General features: G+C 44.0%; 2 protein-coding genes across 3 annotated transcripts in view; both read left to right on the top strand.

The window, feature by feature from the left end:
• The window catches only part of CEMIP (cell migration inducing hyaluronidase 1), a 160,571-nt gene that overhangs the window by 47,982 nt on the left and 89,248 nt on the right, over positions 1-23,341 (top strand). The window lies entirely within an intron of this gene.
• Positions 1-23,341, top strand: part of LOC117057164 (cell surface hyaluronidase-like) — a 76,627-nt gene that overhangs the window by 47,474 nt on the left and 5,812 nt on the right. The window contains exons 17-21 of one of the 2 annotated variants that reach the window (XM_033167985.1): positions 7,537-7,719; positions 11,421-11,643; positions 15,551-15,652; positions 16,363-16,523; positions 20,068-20,177. In XM_033167985.1, the coding sequence (XP_033023876.1) occupies positions 7,537-7,719; positions 11,421-11,643; positions 15,551-15,652; positions 16,363-16,523; positions 20,068-20,177 (779 nt within the window). Of the gene's footprint in view, positions 1-7,536; positions 7,720-11,420; positions 11,644-15,550; positions 15,653-16,362; positions 16,524-20,067; positions 20,178-23,341 lie in introns of those variants that run through there. The other variant, XM_033167986.1, reaches the window with a different exon arrangement.

Raw genomic sequence — 23,341 nt, 5'->3', positions numbered from 1 at the left:
CCTGTGCTTGTGATACGTACTGTGGTTTCTCTTTTTCCTTTTGCCATTGGCTGGACTTTGAAGTAGTTGTCCAGATAGGATGAGCTGCTGGAGGGTCCTCAAATTCAGCAGGACCAGGTTACCAAATTTTGAAGTGAGTGAATAATTAGCCCGATTCCATCTGAAGAGCACCACCACAAGACCATTAGGCAACTCTGTAGCTATTCTGTGTGTAAATTCATTAGATTGGCATGACAGTCAATCCCAACCCTTGAGGAACTTTCCCCACCTGAAAATTCTATGTGCCCTTTGCTAAACTGAATGCAGTGTGGGCTCCTGCCAAAAATCCAGACCTGATCTTTCCCAGGATCCTTCCTTCCTCTCTGAGGGAAAGAAATCCAAGTTCAACCGGTATGAAACCTTTAGAAGTCCATAGTATGGGGGACTTACCCAAGCATATATACCATAAGCAATTCTTGGTTCTCATACTGCTGTCAGCAAACCTCTGAGGAAGCTATGCTTGGGTCTGTCTCCTTCTTAGGGATGCTGATGGACCAGTCTGTTTCTGGTGCATGTTGATTTTACATGTATCAATCCATCAATCCATTCCATCCCATTTTTGCATCAACTCGCCATTAAAAAAAACCCTCACCAGATAGAGATTTGCATGATTTTAAACATATTTGCCTCTCACAAAAGGCACATTTTTGTTTGCATTTGATTTTTATCCTGAAATATGCATATATTTTTCCTATGCATGTTTGGCACAGTTTTTGAAGTTAGGACTCAAGGACACCTGCGTTCCAATTCATGAGTTGCTTTGGGAAGTTGGGTTGGTTTGCTTTAAAATGCCATGATGAAATCCTTGAGCATCATTGCTCTTGACTAATACAACCTTTTTGTGCTTCCTTCCAAAGAGACCTCTTTTTTTTTTAGCATTACACCAGGTGTGTGTGTGTTTCACTCAGGCATGCCAAACCCTGCAAATGTCAACACTGCAATTAAGAAGAGACAGCACAAAACAGCCACTAGGTCTAACTTGTCAATCATTACCTGGAGGATGTAAACACACACACACACACACACACACGTGTATATATATAATATAAAGCAAACTGTTTGGATTGTTGGATGGCAGTGATGCTAGGAGAGAAGTGTAGAGTTGAAATTCTTGTCACTGGATTTTTGTTAAGTTTAACACCACTTTTGGAGATGTTTCATGTTGCCATGCTATTTGGTAACTTTGCAGCGGTTAATATTCAGCTTTGCTTCTTCAAAGGCAAATATTTGGAATGGAAGGCAGAGAAGCAAATATGTTTCTGATAATAAAAAGCCAAAGAAACCCTGATGGTCAAGTGAACTGAACCATATTGCTAGAACAGACAGTGAACAGATATATTTCCTTACCTTTGCTTGATTTCTACTTAAGTTTAGTTTCATTTCAGTGGACGCACCATCAGCTTAAACAGACAATCTGTCTTTTGATTACTAATATGGTTTGCCACCTTTCTTAAAAAACTTCTGGCCTTGCTCATGTGCCATTAACAGCTGCCATTCAGGCAGACGTCTTGGTGGTAAGGCTTTTTCGGCCATGGAAGTGTGATGGGAAAAGCCTTCTATTAGTCAGACTGTTGTTTAAAGGCGTAGGAATGAAGTGAGGAGGAGAAAAAAACCCAGCAATCTTGTCACATACTCTTGGATAAATCCTCTTGTTGTTGTTGTTCAGTCGTTCAGTCGTGTCCAACTCTTCGTGACCCCATGGACCAGAGCACGCCAGGCATGCCTACCCTTCACTGCCTCTCGCAGTTTGGCCAAACTCATGTTAGTAGCTTCGAGAACACTGTCCAACCATCTCATCCTCTATCGTCCCCTTCTCCTTGTGCCCTCCATCTTTCCCAACATCAGGGTCTTTTCTAGGGAGTCTTCTCTTCTCATGAGGTGGCCAAAGTCTTGGAGCCTCAGCTTCAGGACCTGTCCTTCTAGTGAGTACTCAGGGCTGATTTCTTTAAGAATGGATAGGTTTGATCTTCTTGCAGTCCATGGGACTCTCAAGAGTCTCCTCCAGCACCATAATTCAAAAGCATCAATTCTTCGGCGATCAGCCTTCTTTATGGTCCAGCTCTCACTTCCGTACATTACTACTGGGAAAACCATAGCTTTAACTATACGGACCTTTGTCGGCAAGGTGATGTCTTTGCTTTTTAAGATGCTGTCTAGGTTTGTCATTGCTTTTCTCCCAAGAATAAATCCTCTTAATTGCTGGCAATTTTATGCCCAGTTCCTCAATACATTATTATTATTATTATTATTATTATTATTAGTTTTCCTTTGGAAGTGCTGTGGACGCCTCATGCAGTCTACTTCCTGAGGGTTGCCTCCCAATTACAGTTTATTCAGAGCAGATGCCTTGAAATTAATGGACCTAAGTTAGGCTCCATCTGCACTATACATTTAAAGCAGTATCACACTACTTCAACAGTCTTGGGTTTCCTCCAGTTTGCTAGGGGTGCTGAGACTTGTTAGAACCCCCCTTTCCCCCTGCACAGAGCTGCAATTCCCGAGTTCCTTGAGAAGAGGGATGGATTGTTAAACCACTCTGCAAATTGTAACTCTGCGACTAGGGGTCTCCTAACAACTCCCAAGTCCTGAATTACTTGCCCCCTCTGTTTTCAAACAAATGGAGCCAAACAAATATGTGTTTGCAAACACAAAGAGTACGAAACATGAATTTAGGCTGCATTAGTAGCAGGGGAAGCGCCAGTCAGGCCTTCGTGATCTGTTTGATTCCTGGGTTTTCCATCATACTGCGTAGTAGGTCAACAGATCTATCATATTTTACAAGGGAGGAAGAATTAAGGACAAGTTGTTCTAGGCTGTGGAAACCAAATTCAGATTCATAGACCTTCTGTTGTCTATTGCAGCTTACACCAAACAGTGCCCTCTTGGTATTTGTTCGTTTAAAAAAAGCCATTTCAGTTGTGAATTTACTGCAAATGGAGAAATTTGCAGACACAACTGCTCTGTTCTTTTCTTTATTTTGGATAATGACTCCATTCCATTCCATTCCCTTGTTGTTATAAGAAAGGCTTTCCCCCCCAAGTTGCGTTATCTTACACTCACTGAGTTCCTGAAGCTAGGACTACCGTAACGTTCTCAAGTTCAGGGAATTTGGCAGTAGCTTTGCAGCATTACAACATTTTGGATGTTGCCATCCGAAGGAGAAGTGTGAAATAAAAATAGAATATGTACAGAATGTGGAAGAGTGGGGTATAACAACAGCTGAGTGAAGAATCTCTGGACACATTTCCCATTGCAATTGTTACAAGCTGTTTGGCCAAAGTGAGTTAACTGACCGGGGGCGGGGGGTTTGATTTTGATGGGGACAGAAGAGGGGGGGAGTGACTTTGAAAATCCAGTTTGCTTTCAAGAGACTGTTTTTCATGACCAATTTTAGAAATAGTAAGTGGTGGTGCACCAAAAAAAAGGAAGAAGCAGCAGCCCAAATAAGCTCAGAGAATGACCCCACAATAATGGATATTTTGGCAAAGAAAGTATGGGGTAGAGGTAAGACGACTTTGTGCTACATGTTGAGCAAATCATGCCCCCCCTTTGTTTATTTGAATTCTGGCAGTCTCTTACTAAGATTTGCTGCTTTTCTGCTGTGGTGTTGTTGTTTTTAGCAAAAAATTAATACGAGGGAGGCTTGCAAAAGAGAGCATATTTTCCATTCGATGCAGCAATATTTCATCTAAGTACGCAGAGACAGGGATGGTGACGAGGCCAGCTGTAGGTTTCACGAAGCCCTCAGCAAAGCACTCTCTGCTCCTTGTGCCTCTGAATGTAGTTGGGCAGGGTTGGTGGGCGGTAGCAATATTGCAGCAGATGCCAGGCAACTTGGAACTGTTTAAATCTTCCACGGTGCCTTGAAGCAGTGCTACGTACATTGGGAGCACTGTGGGTAATTAAAAGTAGAGAAGCGTTGAGACCCATCCATCTAATACAGAAGGCCTCCAGGCTGGACAATGCTGGCACCACAACAGTTGCCCACAGATGCCGTGTGCTGATTCTGTACCTGTCTGGTGTATTTCCCCCCCCCCCCAGTGATCTGATGATTCCTGCACTATATCTTGCCTCCATGGTCAGAGCCAGTAATGCTTCTGAATGCTAGCTGCTGGAAAACGCAGGAGGGGAGAGTGCAATTATGCTTGGGTCCTGCTTTCAGATTTTCCGCAAGCATCTGGGTTGCCATTGTGAAAACAGAAGGCTGGGATGGATGGGCTGTTGGCCTGATCCAGCAGGCTCTTCCTGTGTTCTTATTCCGCTACTGATAACAACAATTCCCACCAATTGTATGTTATGCTTAAAAAAAAAACCCCACATTTTGTAAGTCATTTAGAGACTCTTGGCTGTGTACACACCATCCATTTAATAATAATTAATAACTTAATAATAATTGTTGTTGTTCAGTCGTGTCCGACTCTTCGTGACCCCATGGACCAGAGCACGCCAGGCATGCCTATCCTTCACTGCCTCTCGCAGTTTGGCCAAACTCATGTTAGTAGCTTCGAGAACACTGTCCAACCATCTCATCCTCTGTCGTCCCCTTCTCCTTGTGCCCTCCATCTTTCCCAACATCAGGGTCTTTTCTAGGGAGTCTTCTCTTCTCATGAGGTGGCCAAAGTACTGGAGCCTCAACTTCAGGATCTGTCCTTCTAGTGAGCACTCAGGGCTGATTTCTTTGAGAATGGATAAGTTTGATCTTCTTGCAGTCCATGGGACTCTCCAGAGTCTCCTCCAGCACCATAATTCAAAAGCATCAATTCTTCGGCAATCAGCCTTCTTTATGGTCCAGCTCTCACTTCCGTACATTACTACTGGGAAAACCATAGCTTTAACTATACGGACCTTTGTCGGCAAGGTGATGTCTTTGCTTTTTAAGATGCTGTCTAGGTTTGTCATTGCTTTTCTCCCAAGAAGCAGGCGTCTTCTAATTTCGTGACTGCTGTCACCATCTGCAGTGATCATGGAACCCAAGAAAGTGAAATCTCTCACTGCCTCCATTTCTTCCCCTTCTATTTGCCAGGAGGTGATGGGACCAGTGGCCATGATCTTAGTTTTTTTGATGTTGAGCTTCAGACCATATTTTGCGCTCTCCTCTTTCACCCTCATTGAAAGGTTCTTCAATTCCTCCTCACTTTCTGCCATCAAGGTTGTATCATCAGCATATCTGAGGTTGTTGATATTTTTTCTGGCAATCTTAATTCCGGTTTGGGATTCATCCAGTCCAGCCTTTCGCATGATGAATTCTGCATATAATAATAATAATAAGAAGAACAACAACAACAACAACAACTGGAGTTTACCATACACAGAGCTACATCTCCCAGTATTATTTTTGTGGAATGTGATTTAAACGTATGATGTATATGAAGCCTTCATGTAGCAAGCAACTAATAAATTGAATAAATAGCAAAAAGTTTAAGCCTCATTTCAGCAAGGCAGATGTAAGCCACTTGCCCTGGACTCTCCATGCTGGGTGGCCGAGTCAGTTAACCTCCATTTTGTTTTCCCATAATGCCCCAGAATAGGGACACTAAGTCTGGGGGGTGGTAGTCTCCCCCACTAAGGGGCACTTGAATGAATAAGCATTTATATACTGCAATGCACATGTGAGCCTTATTGGATTGCCTAAATGTGAAGAGGGATGTACACACACATCTGCAGTTCAGGGCCACCATTACAGCAAGCTGTCGGTCTAATCCCAGCCACCCACAACATTTTAAAAAGGTTTCCCCCAAAGTCAAAATGGGAGCACCAAAATAGGACCATATACCGAAAAATACAGATTCTCCAAAGAGGCAATTGGTGAAGCATATGAATTTGGGGAGAAGAATGTATCATTAAGGCAAAACAACAGTGTGACATTTCCCCCTCTGTCTCTGTAAACCAGAATTCACACATAGAATCAGTGAGTCACAGTTTTTGAAAATGGAATATGGGTCAAGAAACTACCCAAGTGATCTTGGTTTGTGCTTTAAATATATATATATATATACGTTGTGACCAGGCCAGAACATGTTCTTTCTGGCAAGACTTCTTCAGGTTGCATAAATTCCAGGAAGACATTTGTTGGGAAGGTTTCACTGTTTTGAGTTTTCTCTGAGCTGTGTTTCCTTTCATAGCTTGGTTGTTGGCCCTGGCTTAATATAGGGTTTATACCTTGCTTGCCCGTGTAGCCATGGTGATGCTGAAACTAATACAGAGAGGATGAACAGGAGTGTAGGGCCTCAAGCTTGATCTTCTCTGTCTCTCCTTGTATGGCTGTCATCAGAAAGATGGCTGCCATTTTGGGAGACAGGAGTTTATATATGAATGTGGAAGGTGACGTTTGAAACCACTTGTGGCTTTGTGGTAAATTGAACTGAGGCCTATTTGAACGCTAACCGTGAAGAGTGCCATGACAAATTCACCACTGTACATTTTGTTCCAGTGTTTTGTGAGCTTTCATCCAAATCATGTGCCTTTTTCTTAAACCACAGAGCTTTCAGATGCTCCTAACAAAAACGAAAAGGCTTATGGCACCATATTTTATGGATGACACCACGCCTGGTGAATTCTCCAAAACGATGTCCATGCGATTGGAAAGCTAGCATGAGGAGAAGGCTGGCTGAAAGCACTTATTCCTGATAGGCATTGGGTTTTGTATTTGAATTTTAGGCCTACAGGATATATTTATTTAACATATTAATATGCTGCTTGAATCATTCAGATTTCTAAGTGGGGTGCATTAAAAAAAAATCCCCAGGGAAAAAAATTATAAAACTGAACACTGCCTTTAAATGCCTGCTTGCACAAGAAATTATTAGCCATGTACCTGAACTTCAGCAAGGAGGCTACCTGTCTAATCTCAGTCGATAGGAAGTTTCACAGGCCCACAAAACTGAATTCACCACATTATTGTTAACAACATGGGGGACCCTCCCACCTGCAACCTTCTTTCATGAAGGCGGTAGGTGGAGGAAATATCTATTGAACATAGGAAGCTGCCTTCTGCTGCGTCAGACTGCAGCTCAGTATCGTCTACCCTGATGCACAGCATTTCTTCGGGGTTTCAAGACAGGCTTCTGCCCCAGCTCTACCTGTATTCAAAGCAGATGATCTACCACTGAGCTAAGGCCTCTTCCCCGATGCTCCCAGACGCTCAATTCTCATAACAAATCTATTTGCTCATCACAATTTATGAGACGCCAGTCATTGCAAAGCAGTCCTGGGGCAACTGTCTGAGGCCTAATCCAGGCGCCTGAAGAACCAAAGGGAGCCTTTTCCTTTCAGCTTCCCTGGATGTTCTGCCAGTCCAGTAATAATAACCAGCAGCAGATGTGAATCTTCCATGGCGTGAGAGAGAAAGGGTTGGGTTGGGGATTGCAAGGAACATTCATGGTCCCCACCCCGCACCCCCTTGAAGATAGATCTCTCAGCTTGGAGCCAGTTTCTTGAAAGATGAGAAACGTTTTCTTTCCGGTGTACATGTTTAACCTTCTTTTCTTCTGCCATCAGGGGAGACTGGCTCCATGTTGCTTTGTGTTACCCAAAGGGAACGGTGTTCACTGTTGTGGGGGACATTTACCAGCGGCAGACGGGGAGAGCGCACAGCGTAATGCGCTACCAGGCAGCCTCATCCCACCATAGTGTGTTGAATGGGACTGATGAGCGGCTCTTTTATTTTGACAACACAACAGGGTGAGTGATCCTGTCTACCTGGCGCCTTTTCCTTTACCGTTAGTGCTGCCGGTGAGTCGCAAAGACCTGTATTGCATACACCTAATCCTTGTCATCTGAGAAAACGTAAAGAGAAGAGTCAGCCTGTTAGTCCATCTAGCTCAGTAGGCCTACTGTCTAGAGTGACTCTCCAAGGTTTCAGATAAGGGCTCTGCCACTCCTACCTGGAGCTGCCAGAGAACCTTTTACATGCAAACCACTAAGCCATTGCCTTTCCCTAAAGAGCACAGATATGTCAGGTCAGTCTCTACTGCCAATGTGCCAATGGTTCACAGGCAAGCTTGTGTGCCCTATTCCCCCACATTGCTTTCATGCTGAAGTGTCCCGATCCATGGCCCTGTGTGTGTCAAGAACTCCTGCATGGGCAGGCCTCTCCATTTGCATTGGTGGAGAATCTGTTTGTAGCAGAGAAATCCCCTCTGTGCGCTGGAAGGCCAGAGCAGTCAGCAGATTTGTAAGGCGCAGTGCCAGCTATTCCATTCCAAATCTCCCTTGCTGTCCCTTCTCCTAAATACAGACACATGATGTCTCTGTTTCGTAGGGAGCCTTAGGGTTGCATTCTCTTCTCCCCACCCCAGAAGCTGCATTTGGAGATGTGGCTGTTTAGAAGGAGGTCGTGCTTCAGAGTGGAATACTTTACTTCCTCCCCATAGAAATGAATGGCACCTATTTGCTTGTGTGTCCGATAAAGTTTAAAAGAGGCAAAAAACATAGACACCAGAAAGCTCTATCTCGTTCAGCATCCTTCTTCCACATTGGCCAACCAGTCACCAGCAAGACATGAAGGCAGCTTGCCTTTTCCTGCTGCTGTCCTCCAGCATCTGATATTCAGAGATACACTTCACCTGAAGATGGAGGTTCCATTAACAGCCTTATCCTCCATGAATATGACCAGAAGGGCTGTATTTCATTGGCAGAGCAGTTTCCTGGAAGGCAGAAGGTCTCAGGTTCAGTCCCTGCAGCATCTCCAGGTAGGTCTGAAACCCTGGAGCGCTGCTGCTAGTTAGTGTAGAGTAGAAAATACTGATTTGGATGGCTCAGTGGTCTAGCTATGTTCCTTTGTTTTACCAGCTTTGAATGCCATTTGTTTATTTAAGCTGGTGGCCATCACCACTTTGAGTATATTGAATCTGATGCGAGATGCCTAATCCTTCCAGTCTGTCCATTTTTCAATCTAAAGTTTATCGCAAACATTTGAACCTGGACCACTACATTTTCCTACTCTTTACTTAGCCTTTAATAGTCCCCCTGCTTTCGGTATGCTGAATATATTTAAGCATAACGATGAATTAAGTATCTCTTTTTGCTGTTTTGTATGCTTTGGGTTGTATCTGATATTCGTCATGCTCTTGAGAAGACCCACTGACATTAATAGATGTGACTAATTTAGCTCCCGTTCATTTCAGCGGATCCATTCAGAATATAACAAGTCCTTGTGTGTGTGTGTGTGTGTGTGTGTGCGTGCGTGCCATTGGACAGAATTAGGGTGATAATGATAATATTGAGCATTTGTACAGTCCGTCAAAGCGTTTAGAGTCTTTCGCATGCATAGTCTCGTTGCAATCCTTACAGCTACTGCGTAAGGTAAAACAATAATATTATTTTCCATATTGCAGAGTTTGGGGATGGAACTGAAGCAGAGAGGGCTTGCCTAAATCTATTACTGAGTTCATGGCAGAGGTGAAATTTGGAGGGAAGTTTCCTTAGCATCCCCCCAGCATTCAGTAGGGTCTCCCTTGACTTCCCTGGTGACTCAAGACATTAAAAGCCATGCATACTCCTGTTTTGTGTAGGCTGGGAGCTCATTCTTGTCCCTGCTAAAGTGTAACAGAAGATCACGTTTTTAATATATATTAAAACTGCCTTAGTGGTGGTGCAAGCTATAAGGATTAGTAGTTACTCTGCTATCAAGCCTGTAGTTGCTTTGGGCGAGCATAGGACACACTAAGGTGGCTTATGCCAAGTCAGACCATTGGTCTGCCTGCCTCAGTACTGTCCACACAGAGGCTGCCAAACAGGGATTTCTTCCATGCCTGTCTGGAGATGCTGGGGACTGAACCTGTATCCATAGCATGTGATGTACCACAGAGTTACTGTGCTTTCCGTACGGCCCCAGTGCTCTCATGGCCCATGTGCTGCACATGTGCATATTTATGTGTCCCCAAGCTCAGTTATGAACTTTTGGTGCGTCTCTGGTATCAATAATAAAGAAGCTTACTAATAATAGTAACAGCTACATATGTTTGGTCCACAGTGTAAACCACATGCTTGTAGTTAAATTTTTATTTTTAAGCCCAGTGTGACTGGAGGGGAGACAATAGAATCATCTGCTGAAGTAGGGTTTTGGGTTTTTTTTGTTTTTTTTTTAAGGGCAAATGTACACTGTGTTCAAAAATGTATTTTCTGCATCTGCATTGCTTCACTCCGACCACGGAGGCTGCGTTCGATTTATGAATGCCGAGTTAAAAATAGAACCTTGAGTTCTATGTTTAGACACGGCACCGTTGACCCGTCAAGGCTTGGAGTGCACGAGTGTCCCAGATCGGAAAGGACTCTCTTGTACCTGCGCCTTTCACAATGAGAATTGGGCAATGCTTGTTTTTTCCTGGCCCTTCCTTGTAGAACTGTATGTCTACAAATTATGTAAACTTGTTGTTTACCAGCGTGCGGATTTTACTAGTTGCAGTTACTTACGAGGACGTGTCATCTGTTGTCCTTAAGAGCTAAGCACATGGATTTGATTATTATTTTTATTTATCTTGGCTGTGACCTGAATGGAATCCCAGGGTTCAGCAAGTTTACTAAGTACTGTAGCAGCAAAATTCTGCTGGGGGTTGTTTTTTTTGTTTTTCTTAGGTTAACAGAACCAGGTGAGATATTATTTTTTTTGTAGCTTATGTTGAGAGTGAATCTTCCTTTCACTTTTTTCAGGTACATCTTAATGCACGGTAATAATTGATAACACTATTATTTGCTTTAAATTAATAATTGATATATATATATATTTAAAAAATAGTATTAAATTATCATTATCATCCTTCACCAAAAGGTGGCAGGTTATAGTACATAAAAACAAAACACAAATCCCAACGACAACCCCAAAATCAGCCACCCATACAACAAATTACAGGAAAGACACTGAAATCAATTCTTCGATTTTTGAGGGTCAAGATAAAGCGGTGCATCTTCAGCAGCCAGCAGGAGCTGAAAAGAGGTGGTGCCAGGTGTCCCTTTATGAGGAGGGAGTGCCACATTTTTTGGAGCCATCACTGAGAAGGCCCTGGCATAAGCTACTGTGATCTTAATCCCTAGGGTGGTCTATAAGGAAGGAAGCTTCTTCTATGTATACCTAAGAGAAGGAGTTTCAAACTGGGAAGTCTCTGGGTTTCAATTTTGCTTCTACCATGAACTCACTAAGGATGAAGCCTAGGTTCAAGATGATGCAACAAACCAGATTCAGGTTTGTTTTGTCTACACCGAGTCAGCCACAGGAGTGGAGGAGGAGTGCTGCAGGAACTCTCTGAGTTGCATGCAACAGCACACTGCTGCTCATTCACGCTAAACCATAGCTTTGCTTTGAACTATGGTTTAATGTGATGTGTGAACTTGACCAGCAACTGTGGTTCAATCCCCCCCCTTTGTCATGCTCTTCATATTAATAGGTATCTCTTTGTCCAACTTCAAGCACATGAAATTCGGAAGGGACACAGCTACTGCTCTCAACATGGCTGCGAACGCCTTAAGATAACAGCCTCGATGCCCGCGGGACGTCCCTGGAGTTGTGCTCCTAATCCCTTTTTGGAAAAAGACATCGGAAGGAAAGCTTCACAGCCTGCAAAAATTCAGCACCAGGCTGTGCCTTGCAGTCATTGCGGAGCTCCTTGGGTACAGTATAGTGTTTTTCTTTCATTGGTTGAATTGGGACAAAGATAGGTGTTCTATGGGAATTCTTGGGGAGAGGTCCCTGGCTCCCATTGTCCCTCCCTCACATTGAGGCCCATTCTGACCAAAATACCTGGTTCTTAAGCTGGGGCCTCAGTATAGCAGTCTAATATAGGGGACCCTGTGTCTTCCATAGTAAGGGATGGACAATCCCAAGTCCTGTTTCAAGATGCAAAACCAGTAAAAGTGGGAGAGGGGGAGAGTAAGTTTTCCTTCGGCACTTAGCGGCACTTGAACTGAGCAGACAGTAACCAAAGGCTACTGAAGCGGTTTGCAGCAAAATAAGATGCAAGAGACGACTGACTCGGTAAAGAAAAAGCCATAAAACCGATTGTTGAATTTTTGTGTTTGTTTTTTTCCACATAAAATGACTGGGTCAACCTTCAGTAGCAGCCTTCTTAAACAAACGTCTTCAATACTGGCCTAAATGTCAAAATACGAGGTGCTTGTCTAATTTTAGTTGGTAGATGATTCCAGAGGGTTGGAGGTGCAACACTTAAACCCTGGCATCTAGTACGTACCAAGGACACTTTTGGGGCATGTGCCACCCTTAGCAGTACCCCAGCTGCAGAGTGCAGGGATATGTTGTCCGCTGCCACTCTCCTGGGCTCCAATCCCTGTAGTTTCATCCTGAATATTACTGAAAGTTGTTTTTTTTTTAAAAAAAATAATAATTTCTAGAATAGTTGTGCAAACTATACTTTCCTTTCTCTATTGTGCATGAAAACATCAGTGGTGGGTAATTTCCTTTCGTTGTAGCCAGACAACAGCCCACGAGAATGGTATTTTATACAGAAGAACTGCAAGTGCATCCTAAATATATAATCTGTGGAAAATACCTTGCTTGCAAGCTCTTAGCAAATGTAATTAAAATTCCTTTGGAAACTTGAGTCCCAGGCAATTAACAGTTCTTCTGATTCAATAATGCAGTACAGCGAATCTCCTCATGCTAATCCGAGCAAGCTCCTGTTATTCCTAGTACCTTTTATTTATTGAACTAAATTTATATATAAATTTGCAATAAATAATTGGAGTTGTCAATTAAAAACATTTTACAATAATAAAAATGAACTGTAAAAAAAAAAGATTGAATCACATCAACATCTACAGTATGTGGTTAGGCTTGCCTGAACGAAATTATTTTAAGCAGTTGTTGAAAAGTGCATAGTGAAGACACCTTCCCGGTGTCAATAGGCAGGGAGTTCCAAAGTGTAGGTGCTGCCACCCTTAAAAAAATAATAATTTCTCATGAGTGCGGGACAAGTAAGAGTGCCATCTCCACATATCAAAGAAGTCAAGTGAGCACATAAGGGGGTCAGGCAATCCTGCAAGTAATTGTATTATGCAGTTATCACTCAGAGTTGACAAATTTTTAAAAGATTGTTCTCTCCTCCCTGCACCTTACACTTGTGAAAACAGCCCAAGGTGGTAATTACAGAATATCATTGTTGTATTGATCCTTAGCTTGCTACAATCATCAGAGATATTTCTTAGCCTTTCTGTTTTTGTCAATTTCTCCCCTTTTCCTGCATCTCAGAGTTTGTTGCTTGAAAGGCAGGATCTTCCATTGCTATGGCAGACTGAAGATTATCCAGAGTCAAACCGATCCTTGGGTTTCCCCTTCCTCGCCTTGTGCTGAGGCCTTTTCTGTAAGCCCTATTAGCTACAGACACCATGTGTGTGTGTGTGTGTGTGTGTGTTGATCCAGTGGTCTCCTATGGGTACCCTGTGACCCTCAGCCTGATTTCAAAAAGCTCTCTGCAAGTGATCAGTTCAGACCTCTGGGTGGAAACGGGCTTGAGGCAGAAAAAAAAACAGCAGGCTTTGGCTGTGTACACACTGTGCCTTGAAAGAACATCCTTTCCTCAAAGAATTCTGGGCACTGTAGTTTAAGGGTTCCCGGGAACACTGGCGGAGGAAGAGGAGTGCGGGGGGAGCGTACGTCCCTGGCAGCGCGATCCCGGTGGGGTGCCATCGCGGCTGCCCCCGCCCACGCTGGGCACCATGCCCCCAGGATGCGCGTCTCGCCCCTGCGGGCAGTGCGCCCTGCTCCCGGGACACGCGCCAGCCCCACCTCCGCCTGCTCTCTGCCCCCCCCCCCGGTGCCAGAGCATGAAGCTCCGCCACTGGCTGGGAATGGTAACCCCTCTGTGAGGGGCAAACAACAGTACCCAGAATTCTGAGGGAGAGAATGTGCTTCCATTGTGCTCTAATGGTATAGTGTGTATGCAGCCAGAGAGAGAGAGAAGGTGGGCTCACCCACTACTGGGCTCAGCCCTGTCTGTGGTTGGCATTCGACCCCTGACGGATCATTCTTGAAGGAATGCAGCCTGTGAGATTAAAAACGGTGCCCACCCCTGCCCTACAGGGAAACAGTGTGCTCTGTGGCTGCCATGAGTGTTCCAAATTGCAGTTGTGCAAAATTGCTACCCTTAAACCATCTGCTGAAGGATGTGCCCTCTGACTTCATTTTTAGGAATATAATTGCCATGTTGGGTCATTTGAAAGGCCTAGTGTTGTGCCTCCTATGCGGATACTTGGGGGGGGGGGGAGGACGTGCCTGAAGGAGCCACACAACCCATACCCCTATTGGCCTGCCCCTAACATTCTGTGGATCCCATGCATATCCTGGTATGAGCCCCTAGAGCTTGCTTACAAATCTTCCAGCCTGCACCGGAGTCTGTAAACTTGGTTCCTCCATGTGTGCCAGAGTACAAAAGCAGATACCGTCATATGTGCGGTATAGCTATTGTTCATAAAACCAGTGCCTCTATGTGATCCTTTGCTTGGTTGCAAGCATTTGGGGAGTGGGTGGGGCTGTGCAGCTATACACCCCCCCCTTGCAAGCTGTTGCATGTGGTCTGCCAACCTTTTGAACCGAGCTGTTTTCTCTTGAAGTCGCCCAGCAACTGTGAATGAGGTCGTCACCCTGACCACAGGCATTCCATCCCATGTACTAATAGCAAATGCATTTTCTCTCGGCGCGAATCCTCATGTAGCCAAAATGGCATACAGGAGGGGGAGGTATCCACAGGCTTCGGGGGAACCCCAAGGGATTTGCAGAAGCACAAAAAGATAAAAATGGGGAGGAGAGAGAACCCTCAAATACGGGTAAAGAGGACTGAGCGTGCTCAATGGCATTGACGGTTGGGGGGGGGAGTAGATAAAAAACAAGGGGGAGAGAATAGGATGGAGTAGTCTTGGGAAAGTTCATGATTGTCTGAACAGGAATACTCCACAGTGTGCCATTTTGCTGCAGGTTGACCTCCAGGGGCTGTCTCTTGAGCTGCCTACACACCATGCATGTAAACCCACACTTAAACCACATTTAAAGAACACCCTGCCCCACTCCCAGGAATTCTGAGAACTGTAGTTTAAGGGTGCTGGGAATTCTAGCTCTGTGAGGGAGAATTCTTTGGGTCAACTCATGTGCACACTTGGAAGTATTTTTTTTTATGCACCTAGGCCTGTGTTCAGCCTTTTCTAGAGTAGCCATTCACTGTTCTCCACTGCTTTAAATGGTTTTTTATATTACTGCACACCGCCTTGATACTTCACAAGACGACAGCACACAAGTACTTTCATTCATAAATAAAACAATTTGCTTCCAGCTGTTGGCCCCGAGGGAGCTACTCTCCCTGAAATTTATTTGTCTCTCAGGCTCCAGCGGTCTTGATTTATCTTAATCCTTGGTCATGACTCCTGCCGACCCCAGCCAGCACGGCCCTATGGTCTGACAACATCTGGGCCTGACAACATCTGGGGTCCTGCAGGGTTTCACACTAACATCCCAAGGCAATGAATGTCGTGTGTTTAAACTGAGGTGGCAATTCCTCCTTTATAATTGCAGGTTGCTGTTACTAGTACACCTTCAGTTAGATACCTTCGGATCCAAATCCAGTCTGTCAGAAGGGCAGACCTGGAGAACTACTCAAAGGCGGCTTTTGTTAAGGTATGTGCAAATAGGCATGGCAGCTATACCAAATGCGTTACAGTGAAAGGCAGAGGGTTATACCAGTAGAGGCAGAGGGTTATACTGGTAGTTGTTTAGAGCACAGATCAGCAACCTTTTCCAGCCATGGGCCGGTCCACCATCCCTCAGACCATGTGGTGGGCCGGACTATATTTTGAAAAAAATAAATAAAAAAGAACGAATTCCTATGCCCCACAAATAACCCTGAGATGCACTTTCCCAAATGAGGCCTCCCGCTGCCTGATGCCCTGCCACCGTTCAGATTCCATTCTTAGACTGAGGTAAAGTTCTCAAACCGGGACACTATTTCCAGTTTTGCGGAGTTTGTAAACCAGATCGTTCTTAAACCGAACTGTTCTTAAACCGAGGTACCACTTACAGGTGGGTAGCCGTGTTGGTCTGCCATAGTCAAAACAAAATAACAATTTATTTCCAGTAGCACCTTAGAGAACAACTAAGTTTGTTCTTGGTTTGAGCTTTCGTGTGCATGCACACTTCTTCAGATACATGCACACGAAAGTTCATACGAGGTACCACTGTTACACACAGATTTCCCAGGCTGTTCCTTGGATTTGACAAGAGCTTAGCTTAGTTAAGTTCCCAGTGTAGACTGGGAACTGCCACATAGGACCCTTTGATATTTGCATATAGATTGCCTGCAGCTAACTCTGCCCTTTTCTGTGTTGCAGGTCAACGACGACCTTTTCTTGTTCCATGGCCAGGGGATACTTTTCCTGGTTCTAGACGCATGCTCGGGCGCAGTTGTGAGCCGGCAGCATGTTGATGCAGCCACCACTTCAAAGGCTGCCAGCACCGTAACCAATTATGTTGAAACAACTATAAACGAGAGGTGGGCGATGGAGCAAGAGTTTGCTGAATGGGGGTGGGGGTCGGCAGGAGGGAAATGACCTACTTTTTTTGCAACTTAAAATGTACGTCTGGAAGAATCTAACAAAAGCTAATGAAAACTTCAAACTATGTGTGTCTCAAAAGGCTGCCTCCTAGGTCACGGCGGGTGGAAATGTAGCGCTGGAAAGTTGGCAGCGACAAAGGAGCTGGCAGCCACTGGGAAGTTAATGACTACTTTTCCACCAAACGATAGATAAGAATGGTTATTTTTTTGTCATCTTATTAAGCATTCTCGATTCTGTAACTTTCACCAAGTGCCCAAGTCTATAATTTCCCAGCAGCCAATAATTCTTTCTCTCTCTCTCTTTCTTTTCCATTTCTGAATCCTGTCCTATTTGTTCCTGCCAGGTTCTCTTTTTCTCCCTTCCTCCCTCTCTTTCATTTTTGAGAGATTAGAATCAGAGGTGCTGCTAGACTTTCCAATAAAACTTGGTGTGAGATTTCCCCCACCCCCAACCTCCTTTTCTCTCTCTCCCCCAGCTTTCTCCTTTTTTTTTTTTTTAACACAAGTTGCCGACTGGACATGCCCCGTCCGTCTGCCCTGCGGAGTCTTTTTGCAACTTGGATGTGTTTTAAGAAGTGGAGCGGGTTCCTCTCCTTTTCTGCATCTGTTCCACATTCCTTGTGGTTTCTTCTGCGTCGCCACATAAACATGGAACAACAGAGGTTTATAGACACACACACACAAACCCAGGCTGCAGGCAAAAGCAGGTCAAGTAACCTGAAAACAGATTTTGTGTCCAGGACGTTCCAGAGCAGTTCATGGCCACAGACTTGACTCATCTGCAGCTTTCATATCTCAGTGTATAACTGGTGTAGTCATGAGGGGTTGGAAGCACTTATTATAGTGCCATTTGCCCTTGACATGCATTCTGTAGCAACACTGATGAGGGTTTAAAATCCAACTAAATGGTTGTGTTCCACAAAAGAGCTTGCCCTCTTGTGCACCCTTGGCATACACCCCCCTCCCCCGGCCCAAATTTGCTCCAGAGGCTTTGGGGAACTTCCAGAGCAGATGTCAGGGAGAGGGAAGAGAAATTCCATTGTTATAAGTAGAACCTGTGGCTTTTGGAGAAGCAGTCCCCACTGATGAATTTAAGGCAGATGCCAACGCTTTGGGGATTCTGACTGCTTTTGAAGACATAGCTTTGTCGCCAACTAAGTTCTATTCAGAGTATTGAATCTGGTCATGCTCATTGATTTCATTGGATCTACTCTTTAGTATGAATATGGTTGGATACAACACATTTTTATTCCGCTAGCCCTTTCTAGCAGGATAATCCTGGCCTGGTTGCTATTTATTCTGGAACTGTATAATATTGTTTCAATCGGACTTCATCTGGTTATTGCTATTGTGTTATATTTATTTCTGTTTTGTGCATCACTTCAATGTTCTTTTGAATATTTATTATGATGGTTTATTATCGCTCACTGGGGCAAGATAGCTTGAGCATCCTGGTCCAACTGCACTGGCTGCCAATTAGTTTCCAAGCCCAATTCAAAGTGCTGGATTTGACCTATAAAGCCTTAAACAGCTCAGAACCACAATATCTCAAAATCTGCCTTTTCTTGACCTGGCCTATGACTTGACCTGGTCCCTGCAATCATCACTTGAGGCCCAGAAGGTAACAACATGAGATGGCGCCATTTCTGTGGTGGCTCCCCTCTTGTGGAATGCTCTCCACAGGGATGCTCACCTGGTGCCTTCGTTCCATATTTTTAGCTGCCAGGCAAAAACATTCCCCTTCTCTAGGCCTTTGGCTACTTAAACAATCTATGGCCTTTTAAACTGTGTGTTTAAACCTTTTAAACTGGTTCTTGTTTTTCTTTGCTATTATGGTATGAATTGTTGTGGTAAATCAGCTGAAGGGTAGTATAGAAATTTAATTAATTAATTAATTAATTAATTAATTAATAATGCTAATCTGTCCTGCTGTTGCTCCCAAAGGAGCCCACAGTAGCAGCAGCATAGTTGTTTCTGCCGTTGTCATTGTTCACATTTATTGCACATTGCAAGCACCATTTGTTAATAAAGGCTGCTAACATCTTATGAATAGGTGCCTGAGATGATGTTATGTAACCTGAGGGATTTGAACTCCTGACTTCCCAGGTTGAAGCCCATGCAGTATTTGTTGCTTTGTACTAATTCTAAGAAGTACAGCCTTGTTTACACCCCATCTTTCTTCTAAGAAGATCAAGGCAGCAAGTACAGTACAGGCTCAGCCAATTTTTTCCTCATAACAACCCTGTGAAGCTGAGTAGGCTGAGAGGCAGTGACTTGTCCTAAAACACCCAGTGGAGTTTGTGAATGAGCAGGAACTGGAGCCTAGATCTTTGTCTGAATGTCCAACACCAGCCTTTATATAATCCTTGCAGTTGTGGGGGCGGGATGGGAGGGAAAGTTTTTGTCATGCGAGAGGTTTCTTTTGTTGGTCTGGCTTGTAGTGTTGGCCTGCCATTCCTTGCTTTTTAGCCAGAACTTGTTGGTGACTCAGTGGGAGCTGGGGCAAGGCAGAGGCGGGATATAAAAGGCGTTAAGATCCTGTGGGAGGAACCAGATATCACAATTCTGGTTCAGAAACCACATTAGCCAGCTGTACAAAGCTTCAGGGAGAAGGATATAAAAGGTTAAGGAAGACCTAACTCTTCAAGATTGAGGGGAGGGGGAACTGCCTTTCCCTGGGGGATTGAGGAAGAAGGGGTTGTAGCACCGAGAGCTGTCTTGTATTCAACATTATTATTAGTCACTTCATCATTTAAATTTACATATTGCATACATGCCAAAATGGCTTCTAAGATGTTTACAATCAATTTTTTTTTTAAAAAAACACCCATGAATAAAATATACAAGAAAACATCCTTCATTGAAATGTACAATGAAATAAGCCACTTGAAAAGCATAACAATTCACACAACAGGCTCAGAAGGTCAAGTTCAGGGGTATGCTTGCCCTAAACATAGCCGGCAGAATGCCAGTGCTGATGGGCAGGATGGACTCAGCAAGAGTTTGGGCAGTAGTAAAGAATGTGTGGGGAGAAACTCTCTGAGATTTGTGACAACTGGCTGGCTAAATCCCTGCCTGATACACCTGACATTTTTGCTAAGTTAAGATTGCGACACACTCCCTGTCTTATTGATGCTGTGGGTTAAGTGGAGCTCATAAAGGTAAAGGGACCCCTGACCATTAGGTCCAGTCGTGTCTGACTCTGGGGTTGCGGCGCTCATCTCGCGTTAATGGCCAAGGGAGCTTCCGGCCAAGGGAGCTTCCGCACAGCTTCCGGGTCATGTGGCCAGCATGACAAAACCGCTTCTGGCAAACCAGAGCAGCGCATGGAAACGGAGCTCATGCTTATCACTTAATTCTGGGGGTCGTCTTGTGTAAGGCTTTCCTTGAATTATTAACAATTCCTGGGGAGAGAAAGAGGATGCCATTCTTCCCATTGTGGTATGCATGCTACTGTTCTCTTCTCTTTCTTCTCTTCCAGATCTATTGTTCTTGTGTGTACTAGAGACCCTGCCAAAGTCATGGGAACCTCTTTAATGCCTGTGTTCACCACGTTAGGTTCTGCAAAGCCGATTGCGTTCCACAAAAAAGGTGACTATATGAATTACGTGACTTTACATATGGTGAAATACATAAATTGTATGAAGCCGTTGCTCAGCAACCTTTGGCTGAAATCGTTCTGACAGCAACATTCCAGTGCTGTCTTCATTTAAAGAAGAGAAAAATAGCTTGTATGCATATTTAGTGCAATTCCAATTTCCACCATTGTTTCAGTGCTGGCTGTGTCCAGCAGCCTTCTCCAACCAGGTGCCTTTGAGGCGTTTTGCCCTACAACTCCCATCAACCCCAGCCAACACAGCCAATGGTTAGGAATGATGGGAATCGTAGTCCAGAGACCATAGTTCCCTGGGATGAAAAATTGATTGTGAAGGGATTGCAGTTCTGTGAGGTGAACAGGATCTCTCAGCACCCTTAATGAACTACAATTCCTAGAATTCTTTGGGGGAAGCTGTGACTATTGAAGTGGTATCATAGTATTTTAAGGGAGAGATGCTGAGTGAATTATTTGCATCTGTCTTAACATATATGTGTTTCTGAATATCGGTTACTGGAAACCACAGGAGGAGAGTGTGCTCTTGAACTCAGGTCCTGCTTGCAGGCTTTCCTTGGGCATTGGTTGGTCACTGTGAGAACAGGATGCTGGACTAGGTGGGCTGCAGGCCTGATAGAACAGGTTGTCCTTGTGTTCTTCTGTTAGATGTATGGTGCAGATGTGACCTTTGCCACCTTCCATTTAAATAATAATGATTTCAGTATAGTGGGAAATTCTGTAGCTCAGAAGCAAGTATGTAAGAAAAGGTGACATGGGCTCTTTGCAGTTGTGTTTCAGTATTGATCCTATTCAGTGAAAACCATTTGCATGGAGAGCATTTTTAAGTGACCTTTTATTCTTCACTGCTCAAGGTTAGAAACAGACGTTTTTGGAAATCAGACACACGTCCTTGTTCAGCTGTATCCTTGAAGTTGTTATGCCAGAGGCTCGTTTTCAGACCCAAAAGGAACAGATAAGTTTCAGATTACTCCAGATGGAATTGGCTAGCCTTGACTGCCGGGTGCTTGACGACGATGGCTGTCCCTGCTGGCTTCAGTGAAGTGATTATTCCAAGGTTTGGTGCCACACTGGTTGCACACGGCTCCCCAAAGCTAAATCAGAAGATAAGACTTCATTTGCTGATTCAGAAAAAGTCCATCTAATAGACAACCTGATGCCTACTGAAGTTCTTAAGTGCAGCATGAAGGCAGTGGGTCTCCCCTATTAGTTGTTCCCAACATCTAGTTCTCTGTGATGGAGGTGGCAGCATGGCAGAAGCCTAGTGCCCCATAGCAGAATGAACAGGGGCAGTGGGGGGCAGGGCCTCAACTGTATCAGGGCTGAACTTGAGCACATTTCAAAGCTATACCTAAAGAGGGACACCTCCCTTCAGACCATTAAGAAGAGTCTAAAATGCCCCAACTGCATCTGAAATACACTGAGTACATTAGCATGTCACAGTAAACCGTAGCCAATAGCTTGCTGTTAGTGTGTCAGTCTTGCCTGCTAACGAGTGGGAGAAACAAGTCACCATCTCTGGCTTACTGTTGCACCCAAGCTTGGGGAGTCAGGATTGTTTTACTCAAACAAGCCACAATCTGCAAACAAGGCATATTCTCATATTACCTTACTAGGTGGAACTGAATATAGGAGTAACTCAGGAAAGGGCTTTTATAATATGAGGACTCTTGTCAACAACTCACTTTCCAGTCTAGTCACCTGAAGAGTCAGGAAGTTGAAGTCCCTTATCACTAACCTGTGTCTACACCCACCCCACCCACCCCCGTTGTTAGACTACAACTCCCATAATTCCTGACTACTGACCTTGCTGGATGGGAGCTGTAGTCCAACAACATCTGGAAAGCCACAAACTCCCTACCATTGCTCTAAAGCTATAAAACCATTTAGGGCAAGCCTTACATATCTGTGTCGTTTAGGAACCAAAAGCTGCCTCTTCATAACTCTGCTTGTTCCTCAGGCCAAACTGCAAAGTTATGCCGAAGCTTTCTTCTCTGGCATTCCAATCTGCAGCGCTTTTTCTTTTGAAGTTCAAGTGCACAAGTGGAATTAGGTCCCAGGGGTCATGTAAGGACAAGGACATGTTAGGCCCCTCACTATTGCAGTTGGAGAAAGGGGGTGCAGGGTTTAGTTTAATTTTCTGAGTTTTTGTTTTGTTCTGTTTTCATTGCAAAATAGGACTGGGCATTCAGTTTGAAAGGGATGTGATAAATCTGGCCTGGTGTGCAAGAAATGCCAGCTTCTGTATCATCATTTTACTTTGCTTGCCCTTGAACACCCTGAAAGCTGTTTTGCTGGAATCTGTTTCAAGAAACCATGCAGTTGTGCAGCTGGAAATTGCTTGTCTTTTCAGAGTAACAGACTCAGCAAGACCAATCCATTCATTCTGTAAGGATCTTTATAAAGTATCCCAGTGATCTCCCAACAGGTCAGAAAATCTGTTTCAGCTAGTCTGACATAAAAAATGTGCTTTAAATGGTATTTTGTGCAAAGGTAATTGGCATACAGGTGAAACTCGAAAAATTAGAATATCGTGGAAAAGTTCATTTAGGTAAGCAATTGTCTTCATTAGCTACTGGAGTATAATATATGAGATAGACTCACAACATGCAAAGCGAGATATGCCAAGCCTTTATTTGTTATAATTGTGATGATTATGGCGTACAGCTGATGAGAACCCCAAAGTTGAGATTGTTAATTTGGGGTTCTCATCAGCTGTACGCCATAATCATCACAATTATAATAAATAAAGGCTTGGCATATCTCGCTTTGCATGTCATGAGTCTATCTCACATATTAGTTTCACCCACCACAACTTTTGAGGTGGCCAAATTTCTTTTTTTGGCCCTTAAACAGCGTAAGGTCAAAATCGATGGTATCGATATGGGTTTTTATGTATAATTTACTTTTACTGTATGTTTTAGTGTAAACCCCTCTGAGTTGTCTCAGGTTTTTAAAATTTGTATGGATGATTGTGTTCTGACTGACGGTTGAATAAATTGTTATTGATTGATATTAGTTTCACCTTTTAAGTTGAATTACTGAAAGAAATGAACCTTTCCACGATATTCTGATTTTTTGAGTTTCACCTGTATATGCCTTATTGTACCTTGATTTTTCCCTACAGCAATTCAGTTGAAAAAGC

Source organism: Lacerta agilis, chromosome 13 (genome assembly GCF_009819535.1).
Source record: "Lacerta agilis isolate rLacAgi1 chromosome 13, rLacAgi1.pri, whole genome shotgun sequence".
Taxonomy (NCBI): Eukaryota; Metazoa; Chordata; class Lepidosauria; order Squamata; family Lacertidae; genus Lacerta; species Lacerta agilis.
This window is presented reverse-complemented; position numbering and strand designations above follow the sequence as displayed.